The sequence below is a fragment of the Leucoraja erinacea genome, chromosome 3 (assembly GCF_028641065.1).
Source record: "Leucoraja erinacea ecotype New England chromosome 3, Leri_hhj_1, whole genome shotgun sequence".
NCBI lineage: Eukaryota > Metazoa > Chordata > Chondrichthyes > Rajiformes > Rajidae > Leucoraja > Leucoraja erinaceus.
This window is the reverse complement of record NC_073379.1, coordinates 30017822-30031233: the sequence shown is the minus strand read 5'-3', so window position 1 is coordinate 30031233 and position 13412 is coordinate 30017822. Positions and strand designations below refer to the sequence as shown.

Here is a 13412-nt window from a genome sequence, read left to right as displayed (position 1 = left end):
GACACAGCAATGTCATGTAAATGAAAGCATCATGTTTAGTATTTTGTTGCATATCCTTTGCATCAAGTCTGCAATTCATGGACATCCCCAGCCCCCTTCAGTTTTTGGTTCAGCATGTAAAAGACATGCTCAATTGAGTTCCGATCGGGTGATTGATTTGGCCACTCAAGAATTAACCATTTGTTAACTTTGAAAAACTCCTTTGCTGCTTTAGCAGTATGTTTGGGATCATTGTCTTGCTGTGTAATGAACCGCTGGCCAATGAGTTTTGAGACATTCATTTGAACTTGAGCAGATAAAATGTGTCTATACACTTCAGAATTCATTATGCTACTACCATCATCGGTTGTATCATCAAAGGAGATAAGTCAGCTAGTGCCATCAGCAGCCATACATGCCTTGGCCATAACACTCCCACCACTGTGTTTCACAGATGATGCGGTGTGGTTTGGATCTTGGGCAGTTCCTTCTCTCTATACGTTGCTCTTGCCATCACTCTGATATGTTAATCTTTGTATCATCTGTCCAAAAGACGTTTTTACAGAACTGTGGTTGCTTTTTTAAGTACTTCTTGGCAAACTAACCTGGCCATCCTATCTTTGCGGCTAACCAGTGGTTTGCATCTTGCAGTGTAGCCTCTGTATTTATGTTCATGAAGTTTTCTGCGGACAGTGGTCATTGACAAATCCACACCTGACTTCTGAAGTGTGTTTGATTTGTCGGACAGGTGTTTAGGGATTTGTCTTTAGTATAGAGATAATTTTTCTGTCTTCAGCTGTGGAGGTCTTCCTTGGCCTGCCAGTTCCTTTGCTGTTAATAAGCTCACCAGTGCACTCTTTCCTCTTCATGATTTTCCACACAGTTGATTTTGGTACCCCTAAGGTTTGGCTGATATCTCTAACAGTTTTATTCTTGTTTCTCAGTCTCATAATGGCTTCTTTGACTTTCATTGGCACAACTTTGTCCTCATGTTGATAAACAGCAATAAAAGTTTCCAAAGCTGATGGAAAGACTAGGTGCTGAGAGCTCTCTTATACCTGCATTAAGGAGACAATTAAACACACCTGAGCATTTACAAACATATATGGAGCCATGTCCCAAACATTACAGTGCCCTGAAAAGGTGGGCGCCGTAATTGTGGAGTACAGAGGGAAATAAATAAATGACGGGTCTTTGTCTCAAACACTGTGGACGGCACTAGTTTGCAGTATGGAGTCTGGTTGTAGTAAAGTTGTTACATTTGTGATTTGTTTTAATATGGTTTAAAATAAAGATCGGAATAATTGGGTAAACATAGATTTTCAGTCTACATTCCTTGAAATGTAGCAGTATTTGATTATAGATTAATTCAGATTATAGATCTGAGGTCAAGTTACAAGGGACTGCACATGCTGGAATCTTGAGGAAAATAAACTGTTAGAGGAACTTGGTAGGCCAGGCTGCATTTGTGTTTCAAATTGGCACCCTTCTTCAGACTGGTCATCTCTGAAGAAGGGTTCTGTCCTGAAATGTCACCTGTCCACCTCTACAGATAATGCCTGGTTTACTGAGTTCCTGAGCACTAAATCTCGGGTGTTATGCATGGGATATTTTGAAATGTTAATTTACATGCAGGTGAAGCAGACATCTACTTTGTTAGAATTTCTAAATTTTGCTTGAGCAAATCAGTTATTCACAAAATTTACAATTGAGTATTTTCAAGATTGCAAATATTTCAAGTCAAAACTATTTTATTGAATTATTTAGTTTATTTTATTTTAGAGATACAGCATGGAAATGGGCCACTGAGTCTGCACCGACCAGCAATCCCTGCACATTAACACCATCCTACGCATACCAGGGACAATTTACCCATACACCAAGCCAATTAACCTACTTATCTGTACGTCTTTGGCATATGGGAGGAAACTGAAGATCTCGGAGAAAACCTAGTCGTGTCACAGGAAAAATGTACAGGCAGCACCCGTAGTCAAGTTCGAACCCGGATGTCCACTGTCATATGCCCCAAAAGTGAACAACAAAATTCTTACTTGCAGCAACACAATAGATATATAAACATAGTACTCGGTAATACCCATAATATTCATACTGAAGTTCTATTTTGATTTTTACTGAACTGCCAGAAATGTTTTGGCTCGAGCTAATCAGGATATGTACACCGTACTAATATAAATATGTGAGCTCCCAACCAACCAGTGCCCTGAGCAGCAGTTGCTGTGTAATGAAACTACTTTCCTTCATACTATATATGCTACTATAGGATACACAGTACCAATATAAATGTGAGCTGCAAACTGACCTGTGCTTTGAGCAGCAGTTGATGTGTGATCAAAGTACTTTCCTATACACTATTTAGATGTGAGCATAATGACTTGATATATTTCTGTTGGTCCACACACAAAATGCTGTTGCTTGTTTTGGATAATGAGTATAAATATGAACCGTTTTACTATTATTGCCCAAGTCTACCTCTTTGGGGCTGCATTTGTATGTTGTTGAGACCAAGTTTTGGTGGCAGCTTTATTTGCATGCTGTTGTGAATTCATTTACTTAGAATTCTGTGATTTCAATAAAATCAGATAATTTGTGGGCTGACCTACTGCTGATGTGCCAGAATGAGGCCAAAAGGTGACTTTTGTAGGGATTTATAAATCATTATAGGCATAGATACGGTGACTTTTCATAGTTTTTATCCCCCACGGTAGTCTAAAACTAGAGGGCATAGGTTTAAGATGAGAAGAAAAGATTTTAAGAGGACTTGGTGGCAAGTTTATCACAGGTTGATGGGTATATGGAATGTGCTGCCAGAGGAAGTATGAGAAGCAGTAGAATTGCAAGGTTTGAAAGACTTTTGGACAGGTTTGTATAGGAAAGATTCAGAATTGTATGTGCCAAATGCAGACAAGCTGAGGAAGGCATCTTGGTTGGCGTGGATGAGTTGGGCCAAAGACCTTGTTTCCAATTTGTAAGCAGGATTTGGCATTGCGTTGCAACTAGGATTGGGAGATCACGTAGGCCAAGGCAGACTTAGTGAAGGTGTTCAACAAAATGATAAATGCCTTGCACTCGGCTGTTTGTGGTGGGAGATGCAATTTGTTTTGGGCTGATGATCTTATATAATTCATTCTCTTCCTGCCCTTTACAATTGATTAAAATCAGTTTGATGTTCTAATATTTTAAAGTTATTTGAAAATGTCTCACTCCCTAGATATTGGCAGAGCTGCTTGTTATTTTCTATGATTGCTGTTGTTTAAAATTCTGATTTTGTATTTAATTGCAAAGTTAACAACTGTTCCATTCATTTTTTTTTCCTAAAGAGATTGTTGGCCCATTTATGATAAGAAAGGTGCTGCGTCCTTCAGAAGAGCCTGTTGTGAATGGATGAAGAAAATTGCTGTAAGTAATTAAACAAAAAAAACATGTGTTTGGAGTGACATTTCGGTTCAAGATCCTTCTTCAGACTGATGTAAGGGGAATGAGCCTGACGTTTCAGGTCGAGACCCTTCTTCAGACTGTTGTTGGGAGTGACATCAGTCGGAAGAAGAGACTACCCGAAATGTCACCCGTTCCTTCTCTCCAGAGATGCTGCCTGTCCCACTGAGGTATTCTAGCATTTTGTGTCTACCTTCGATTTAAACCAGCATCTACAGTTCTTTCCTACACATCATTGAGTCGTTTATGCAATTTAATCCAATTAAGTGTCACCGTTGGACATTAAGATGCTAGAAACATTGTAATTGTTGATAGAACCCAGTGGAAATGATTTAAGTATCTTTATGCACAGTTTTTTTGCTCGTCCAAAGTTTTTGCAGCTTAATGTTGAGAGACATTAACTCTTGTCGTAGCTCTGTCCTTTACTCTGGCAATTCTCTGAAACAAACAAAGTTGCTTATGACTTTAATCATGAGTTTCTCCCTAACATGTTGTGGTCTGACTGCACCCTCACCATGTCTCAGCCCTTTTGCTGCTGATACTCCTTCTACTCTTATCCAAAACTCTGTCCATTTCCTACCTCTTCCCCAGCACATATTGGCCACCATCACTGTTTTTGTTGGTTTCAACTATACATTCAGCTGCTTCGGCCAAGTCCAGATAGATTTTTGTCCTGTGTATCTATATTTCTTTTCGGCAGTCCTTAAAAGCTAACTTGAATTTTTGGATACGATGGTGGTTATTACCTGTGTTTGCTAGCATCATTATGGATATGCTAAGGCAAGTTCTTCTAAGTAAATAGTTCAGTGGTAGAAGGTGAGCCCTGTGATTCCTTCTGGAAAAGTAGAAGGGATGATGGCAAAAGTTCAATCAACTGTATCTAAGTGATCAGAGATTCCTTGTTATTTTAAAGGAATGTTTGGAAGAGAGGCAATGGCATGTAAGGTAGTATCCTGCAGTGTAAAACTTGGGGGAAAGCACAATTTTTCTAATTGTCCAATATTGTTGTGGAACAAGAGACTTTAACGGAACTAATGTTTATCTTTTGACTGGTTGGAATACCATTCTAACTACCTTTGCTGCAGACAAATATACCTGTTGTTGTCTCATTGCTTTATTGGCATATTATAACCACCTTTGGTAGAGGTGGGGAGAAGTGGTCGGTAAAGGCCAATAAAATTTGCCAGTCGGGGTTGGGTAATAACGTAAGAAAACCATGATAACTTTCTGTTGTTTGAAATTGCATCCATGATTATATTTTATAAGAAGGTAGCAGCATAAAATTCAACTGCGTGGTCATAGAATATTCTATTCCAATGAATGAATATGCCTTTAATTTAAATCTTTGTTTTCTTTCACCCCTGAAGGATGATGTTGGAAATGGTTTTCCTCAAGTGGTGGCTTCTTTATTTCTTTCTCCAGGAGGCCCTAAATTTAGCAATCTGATGTATGCTTATGCAATATATGTGCTCACACAGAAGTTAAAAAAACAAATTGAAAGTAAGTGAATTATTTTAAGTTTAGCCCAAAATAACTTTTAGCATGTACCTTTCAATGCATAAATAATACAATTATTGATCTTTCAATTCTCTGACTCTAAAATAGTTATTTGCAAATGACTAACTGATATGCTAAATCTCAACAGAATTTTTTTTGGGAAAAAAGTTTTGTGCGTTTAGTTTGATAACATACCTGTTGGCAATATTAACAGTTGATTTGGAAGAACGTGTTCTTCACTTCGTAGATAATGTCTGCAATCTGCTTGATTGCATGACATTCATTGATAACGAATCGTGAAAGTCACTGACCAGATTCTATGTTCGTGGTGTCGGAGTATTCAGGAGGCTTTGCCAAAAGCAATTTTTTAGTCTAATATTTTTCACAATTGTAATTTAGGTATTTATTTTGGTTTCTGCTTTGTGTTGGTCAGTTCTATATCAAATGCTTCAGAGCAGCATAGTTGATTAACCTAATTTTAGCTAGGTTTGTGAAAGTATGTTGCCAATGGCATTCTACCTTTTACTTGAAAGTCTGTTTTTGTACTCAAATACTTGGAATCTACTGTTGTGCAGATAAAAATTGGGTACAGATACTGTTAGATCCTATTCACCAGCAATAGTAAATCTTAGTTCAGGCAGGATATTTTAAGATTTCATTCTGCTTTTGACTACTATGTAAAGAACATGGTCACATTTCTTTCCCTTTCGAAGTTAAAAGTGATTTTTATCCAAAGCAGGAACAGGAGATTTTGTCGAAAAGGGGAACGTGAGTATGGGTGTATTCCTAAAGTTGCATTCCTTAAATATAAATGGATGCAAGTTACACCCATACCAAAATGTTCTAATTTGTGAGAATTTTTTCATCTTGATATTAAAATTGTAGGGGTTGCCAAGTTGGGGTTTCCAATTTAAAGGATCTACATTAGATATTCTGTTTTGAAAGTTCATGTTTGGGATGGAGTGCGTCCATGAGATTGTTTTGGCTTCTTTCAGGTTAGGAGGCAAAATTTCACTCTGTGAATTAGTCAGTATATTTACTTCTATGTTCTATCTTTTTACACCTGTTTTTAAAAAGAGAGTGACTCGTGCCACAAGACAGTGGTAGGAAAATCACAAGATCTACATTTGGCAGCTGTGAAGTGTTGTATTGAGCGAAACCAGTTTTCAGAAGGGATTCAAAAAGAAGCTTTCGTTGTTCAAGAATATAAAAGAAGGGAGTTGTGAGTATATTTCAGTTTTTGTGGGTGGGTTTTTTGTATCGTCTATTGTTTTATATTTTCATAAAGCTATGGTTTGCATCAGGTTACTATCCCGGAACTATTCAAGACAGATGTGTTGCAACAAACTAACTTGCCACTGTATGAAGCGGGATAAAACACATTGACTACAGCCCAGTCCATTGGTATTCTTTGGATGGCAGCGAGCAGGATGGTAGGTGCAGTGGTAGAAAGGGTATAATGATGATTGACGCCAACGTCACAATTTGTTTTTTTGCTTAGTTTACGTTCAATAGATTTATTTGTAAAGAAAAGCTACACTGTTTCACATCCCATCAAGCCTTTCATTAAATAATTAGAAGCTGTATACCTGATTATTTGAAACACCCCAGTGCATTGATCTTGGGGTAGGATTGTAAATGGAATAGTTGCTTGAAAGACTAGTCAGCACAGAAACTGACCTTCTCCCGACTAACAATGATCTATTTATTCTATGTCTATCCATGATCGCCATTCCCTTGGTTCTGTTTTCACACCTTAGACTTCCTTATCTGTGTACCTCCCACTCACCTGACATCAGTCTGAAGAAGGGTCTTGACCCAAAACATCACCCGTTCCTTCTCCAGAGATGCTGCCCTGAGTTACTCCAGCATTTTGTGTCTCTTCGATTTGAACCGCATCTGCAGTTCTTTTCTACACAGAAACTGACCCTTTGGCCTACGTTGTCCATGCTGACCAAAGCTGTTATTTTGCCTTCCTGATTGCTGCTTTCAGTGTACTCCGACACTCCTTGTCCTCGCGGAGAGTGTGGTTTGACCCAACTGCTTAAACCTGATGTATTTTTCCTCCTTTTACATGACAAGAACCTTAACATCTCTTGTGAACATGGGTTCCCTAAACTTGCCAGCCTATGACCGTCACTCTAACGGGCACATGCTAGACCTGTAGTCTTGCTGCCTCAACCTCTCACTTGCCAGCCGCCCCCTTGTGTTCAAACTGCTCTCTAAATCAACATCCAAGTTAAATGCCTCCGACATAGAAACTTGCCCCAATATAGAAACTTCACTTGTGGACCAGTCCAATCCTTTTCCCTAATTACTTTAAAACTAATAGCATTATGGGCATTGGTGCCAAAATGCCACCTGCTGTCATTTTGTTTCCTACAGAAAACCATTAGAGTGAAGCCATTTAGAGTTTCAGGCCATTGGTGGGTGGGAGCTAATTTCTAATCGGCAAGAAAACTATCATCAGTTTAATAAAATAAAGTGTATGCTAAAAGAGGGGTATCTAACGGTTTGTCTGTTACCTACTGGAGAGTTTAGAGATGGATAATCTCAAATTATTTCCCGGTGAAGACATTTGACAACTAGACCCAAGAGCATAATCTTGGAGAATTTTATTAAAATTAGGATGTTTTAATATATGGGGCTTTCGTGGCCTCGGGCATGTCTCCATGCCATTCAAGGTGATTGTATCTTAACTGCACCCTTAGTTCAGTCAAAATTGGGCATCAGCGTTGCTAGGGACATCAATATTCAAAATAAGTAGAAGTATAAGTTTTGAGAAAATAAGGAATGGTGAAATATGCAGTGACGTTGAAGATTGCCCAATGATGCAAAAGGATTTGTTTTTTTTAGAAAAAAGCTGCATATTTTTATTCTCCATCTCCTATGTTAATCACTCCTCCCATTAGTAGCCTCCTGAATATTATTCCTATTTTCTGATCACCACCTCTTCCGTGGGAATCTTTTCAAATAATAATTATTTTGACTAAGCTCTCGCTATCTTTTTCAGGGTTGTACTTCTATTTATACTTTGGTAAAATGTTACTATTGGTGATTTAAAGATATGCATAAGATTATAAGTGATAGTGGCAGAATTAGGCCATTTGGCCCATCGAGTCTACTCCGCCATTCAATCATGGCTGATTTATCCTTTCCCTCCTAACCCCATTCTCCTGCCTTCTCCCCATAACCTCTGACACCCGTCCTAATCAAGAATCTATATCTACCTGAAATATACCCACTGACTGCCTCTACAGATTAACCACCCTTGTTTTTTTTTTCCTCTTTCAGGACATGAAATTGGCATTACTTGATTAATTGTGATAAATGACCTTTTATAACAAATGAACTTTAATTTATATTTGCGTCTAGATTACTTGTTAATGAAAATCAAGCCTTGAGGAAACAACATAAAGAAATGAAAGATGCAATGGAAAAGTAAGATTCATTTAGTGTTTTATTTTGTGGATTCATAATGGATTATGAGCTTTGGCTTTTGATTAATTTTAACGTGACAATAATAGTCTGTGACGAAATAGACCTAAAGTGAAGTGCCACAGTAGGTTGTTTGAGCTCAGTAAAAGTAATTTCTCAAGCATGATACTTTGAAAGATTGCAGTTGAGGATAACTTGAAATGATTTCTTGTATGTTTAAGAAGGAACTGCAGATGCTGGAAAATCGAAGGTAGACAAAAATGCTGGAGAAACTCAGCAGGTGAGGCAGCATCTATGCAGCGAAGGAAATGGGCAACGTTTTGAGTCGAACCCCTTCTTCAGACTTCTTGTATATTGTTTTTCGAGATTACTTTGTTGTGAAATTCAACTTGGAGATGATAATGTTGTTTAGTTAATCTTGCCCTAAAGCCCGTGCTCATTTCTTGTGAGGCAGTGATCAAACAGGATGCCAGTTCATGGTTGGAGGATGACATGTATTGTGGGCAGGAGAAATATGTCTCAAGTTTTTAAAGAAAATAACTTAGAAAAATGACGATGATAGATGTGGTTTATATAGAATTTTTAGAAAGGTTTTTGCTGAGGTCTAATGTGGTATGCTGTTCCAGAAGTTTAAGACTGAGATTCTTTGTTTTGCATACCCAAGGTACACAAAGAGTCACCGCATATATGATGGCGAAAAAGTTACAGAATATTTAATTCAGTCCTTTTATTCTCGGTGGCATGTTCAACCTCCGGCGCCCTTGATAATAGCTGGCCTGATGTGAAATTTATATATTTTCCGTGAAATTTAATTTCTGTAATCATCCTAAATATCTTGTTTTGTATGTGTTCCATGAAGAGATATGTAGTGAATAAATCCATTTATAGAAAACCTAAAATAAAATATTTAAAACTTTTTTGCTAGATCTGCTAATGGCTTCGCAAAAGAACATTATCCAGAAATGAAAGAGGTTTGTATAAAATTTAATTTTCTTTAGTTTTCAAAAAGCGACAGCTAAAGGTTTCTTACTTTTAGCAAACTAGACGTTTGGTTTTATGTCATATTTCATTATATATCTGGGCTTAATTGTTTGTTTTGTAAAGGTAGTAATATAAAATAATACATTTTTCAGAGGAAGCAATGATTTTTGTTTTATAAACAAATTTGCAACTAAAATTGAGTGTTTTGGCTTGTACCCGCCCCTTCAGTTATTATCCCCTTTTTACATTGGAATTCATTTTATGAAACTGGTGATTTTTGTTTGTTGCTATTAACTTTATTGCTTGTTTGGGGATTCTGGTAAGCAGGCCTTTTCCTACCGTATCTGAAGTTTTTTTTTTTGAGAACTTGCAGCAGAGCAAAACAGTAAACAATGATCTGAGTTTTCCTGGAAGTACCAAAGCCATACTACAATTGGGGGAGGACATACTAACTAACTGCTGAAGGAACTCAGCGGGTCGAGTTGCGTCTAAGAGGAAAATAATTATCAATGTTTCACATTGGGATCTTGTAGTTTCTCCAGCAATTTGCTCCAGATTCTAGTGGTTGAAGTATTTTATATCCCCATCATTTAAAAGGTTATTGTGCCTTATTTACTACATGTTTACACTCTTAAAAATATTTGATTTGCTCACTGGCTTTGTTTGGTGTATATCAAACTTTTATCCAGTTTTGAAGGCACGTTTCTTTTGCTAATGTAAAATCTAAGGAATCTTTTAAACTACATTAAGTTTAGTTAATCAATATTTCTGTCACTGTATCGTTCTGAAAACTGATTGTAAGAAATGACCTAGTCTATAATTGTAGTAACTAAGTCAGAGAATATTGGTTGTTCAATCTGCAATGAGAGAAACTAGGAATGATTAAGAAATACGGATATCGTGCACACCTGAAACTAATTTATTCACACTACATACACCTTTCATTCAGCTACGCCAGATGTGGAACACAGTAATGGATGCAATTATGGAGTTGGAAAAAGAAAGAGAAATTATTGATTCCATAATGGAGGGACGTGTAGACCTGGACATACTTGATGGAACAGATGTAGCCTTAAAAGTCTCAAGATCACTATTAAATAAGATTGAAAATGAAGGTGCTCAGGTGGGTTTTTCTTTCTAATAATCAATTCTGCCTAAAGTTCTTTTTGCTGCACTCTTGGTAAATGGACAAAAAAAAAAATCTAAACTCAAGTGCTTCACATTCGCTAGAAAGGAAATTTCACGTCGGCGATAGTGCCCTAGAGTGATACAGCAAGGAAAAAGGCACTTTCGCCGAACCTGCTCACGCCGACCAAGATGCCCCATTTACATTTGTCCCAAATGCCTGCAATAGCCCATATCCCGATGTATTGGCTGTGGCAGTGCACATGTGCAAGGCGGCCGGCCGTGCCAGTGGATGAGGAGCGGCCGGAGAGCGGAGACCTGGCGGCCCGGACACAATATGGTGGGTGGAGATAGAGAGGGGGGCCCGCCATTGCTGGATAAACGCAGAATCACTCCCTGGAGTTGGAGTAACTCCCTGGAGTAACTCTTGCTTCTTGGTTTCCAGGTCCTCCAAAAATATTCCAAATGGAATTTAAGCTGGAGGTGGTGGGGGGTCCACAACCAAACTCCAAACTCTGAACAATAACAGCCTATTGCACTTTATTTGTTTATTTATTGTGTGTATATGTATGGTCTATGGTATATAGATCCACTGAACTTTTATCTCCTGTTCTATATTATGTTTACATATTCTGTTGTGCTGCAGCAAACAAGAATTTCAGTGTCCTATCTGGGACACATGACAAAACTCTCTTGACTCTCGACTTGGACTTAAGCAAAAAAAGGGTTCTTGGGGGAAAAAAGAGCTACCTTAAATTTAGTTGCGTCTGGTTGGGTAACTATGGTAGGGTGAAGACTATTCCAGGCTTTAATTGTGCGGGGGAACTGCATGGAGCAACCAGCATCTCTGGATGGAGGAAATTGGGTAACGTTTAGGGTAGAGACCCTTCTTTAGACTCCCTCTGGTTTTAATGTTTTTAGTTTAATTTATACAGTGTGGAAACAGGCCCTTCGGTCCACCGAGTCCACGCCAACCACCAATCACCCGTACACTAGTTCTATCCCACACATTAGCAATGTAAGTCAAGATTGTTTTATTCCCTCACGTCCCAGTTAAATAATGAAATCCTTAGTTGCAGCAGCACAACAGAATATGTAAACATAGTACTCTGTAAACAATGTTATAAATGAGAAAACTAAACGGTGTATATTTATATATGAATATATAACTATAAATATATATATATATATATTTGTATGTGTATAACACGCACACACACACACACACACACACACACACACACACACACACACACACACACACACACACACACACACACGTAGCTGGAATATGTTGGCAGGTGTGGGCCGAAGGGCCTGTTTCCATACTGTATCACTATGACTATCAATAATTAAAATTTCAGTTTGAATAAACACTATTGCTCTTAACCTGTGATTCTGTTCACAGATTGATGACCTGTACAAAGCTGGTGAACTGAATCTTGTAGCGATAATCCAGCTGTGCTATTGGTCTCTCAGACTTCTTAATGACCAGCGCAATGAAGCAGGTTCAGCAGAATTGGAACAAAATCTTTCGTTGGAAAAGCTTGCAAAATCATTGAAAACTGAACTAATTGAAATGAAAGAAAAAAGGTAAATGCATGGTTTAACTATTGCCATTTGTGTTGGAGGAGGCAAGTGCTACCTTGAAATTTAGGTTTGTACAGTATTTGTTCATAGGGAACTAATTCAGTGCGCACACACACATTTGTAACAGCATAAATTGCACAATACAAGATTTCTGCGAACACGAACTACTAAAAATTAGAGGGAACGTTGGTCACGAGTGCCGGCAGCTCTATTTAGCCATGAGTTGAAAGGTATTCTCCGCTTGTGGAGGAAATTCTAGTTAATTGTCGATTGCCACGCAGTCAGTGTCTGCCGTGTAATAATCCTCAAATCTCCCTGCCTCTGAGCGGGAGATTTCATAATCCAGCCGTTGACCGGGTATTGCCGCCTCAGACATTTGAATTGAACTGCCTGTATCGGACACGTGTGCGGTGCACATGTCCTTTAACCAGCCTCTCAATCCATTGTTCCAGTCTTGTGAGTTGACTGATAACATAATTGAATGTTGAGGCAGTGCCTTCCTGGCCATTATTGTCCTTTTGGACAGCGCATTTTGACTTGGTCTTCCCTGAGCCCGGGGTCGACAAGCTGCTCCCTTTCGGAGCTTTTGCGGAGGTTGCTGTGAAGGTCACGCCTGCCAGCGTCTCCGAGCTTGATACCGACAGCCACCGATCTTGCTTGTTGTCGTCTTTCCCGCTGAATTTTCAGCTGCCTGTTTCCTCTTGTTTCTTGGTTTGTCCATTTTGGAAATCAAACCAGCGTTGAAATGAGTTCCTGGGGAAAAACCTTACCTTCGACCGTTAAAGCTGTGAAGGTGTACTTCAGGGAAATTCCCGATATCAACTTCCCCTTCCGAATCAATCTGAATCACGCGCCATGCATCAACGTATTGATGCGCATGCGTACTGGCTGGTTTTTGCGTAGTCTCGTCACAAGACTTCGAAATAAAATCATGTGGTGTGGAGATATTTTGGTGTTTTATGCTGGCTAGCAAGCATTTTTCCATTTCTTGCAGCTGATTATCATTCACAAACTAAGGGATCAAAATCACAATTTGTGTGACATTGGAAAAAGCTACTTTTCTTAACTACTAAACCAGGTTCGCTTCTTAATAAACAGACACCACACAAACTGGTGGACCAGTTCAAAACTTTACTTAACATCGGCCGATGGAAGGGAGCAAGAATTCCAGCTAAGTGACCAATGTAGACACTCGCCTGTCCTCGGTCCCCTTCTCCGAACAACAGAATTACATTGCCTTAAATAGGGTTTTTTTGTCCCCTTAGCACATTCCACAGACATTAGTAATGGTCAGAGGTACAGGAAAAGGTTTCCACAGAATGCATCACATCAAAGGCCTTCTGTTTACA

At 38.7% G+C, this 13412-nt stretch overlaps 1 protein-coding gene across 5 annotated transcripts in view; it reads left to right on the top strand.

Annotated features, from left to right (window-relative positions):
• Window positions 1–13412, top strand: part of haus6 (HAUS augmin-like complex, subunit 6) — a 42503-nt gene that overhangs the window by 5146 nt on the left and 23945 nt on the right. For 4 of the 5 annotated variants that reach the window (XM_055632380.1, XM_055632377.1, XM_055632379.1 and 1 more), the window contains 7 exons: window positions 3318–3396; window positions 4800–4932; window positions 6007–6151; window positions 8305–8370; window positions 9293–9338; window positions 10298–10471; window positions 11882–12066. In XM_055632380.1, the coding sequence (XP_055488355.1) occupies window positions 3318–3396; window positions 4800–4932; window positions 6007–6151; window positions 8305–8370; window positions 9293–9338; window positions 10298–10471; window positions 11882–12066 (828 nt within the window). Of the gene's footprint in view, window positions 1–3317; window positions 3397–4799; window positions 4933–6006; window positions 6152–6233; window positions 6363–8304; window positions 8371–9292; window positions 9339–10297; window positions 10472–11881; window positions 12067–13412 lie in introns of those variants that run through there. The other variant, XM_055632382.1, reaches the window with a different exon arrangement.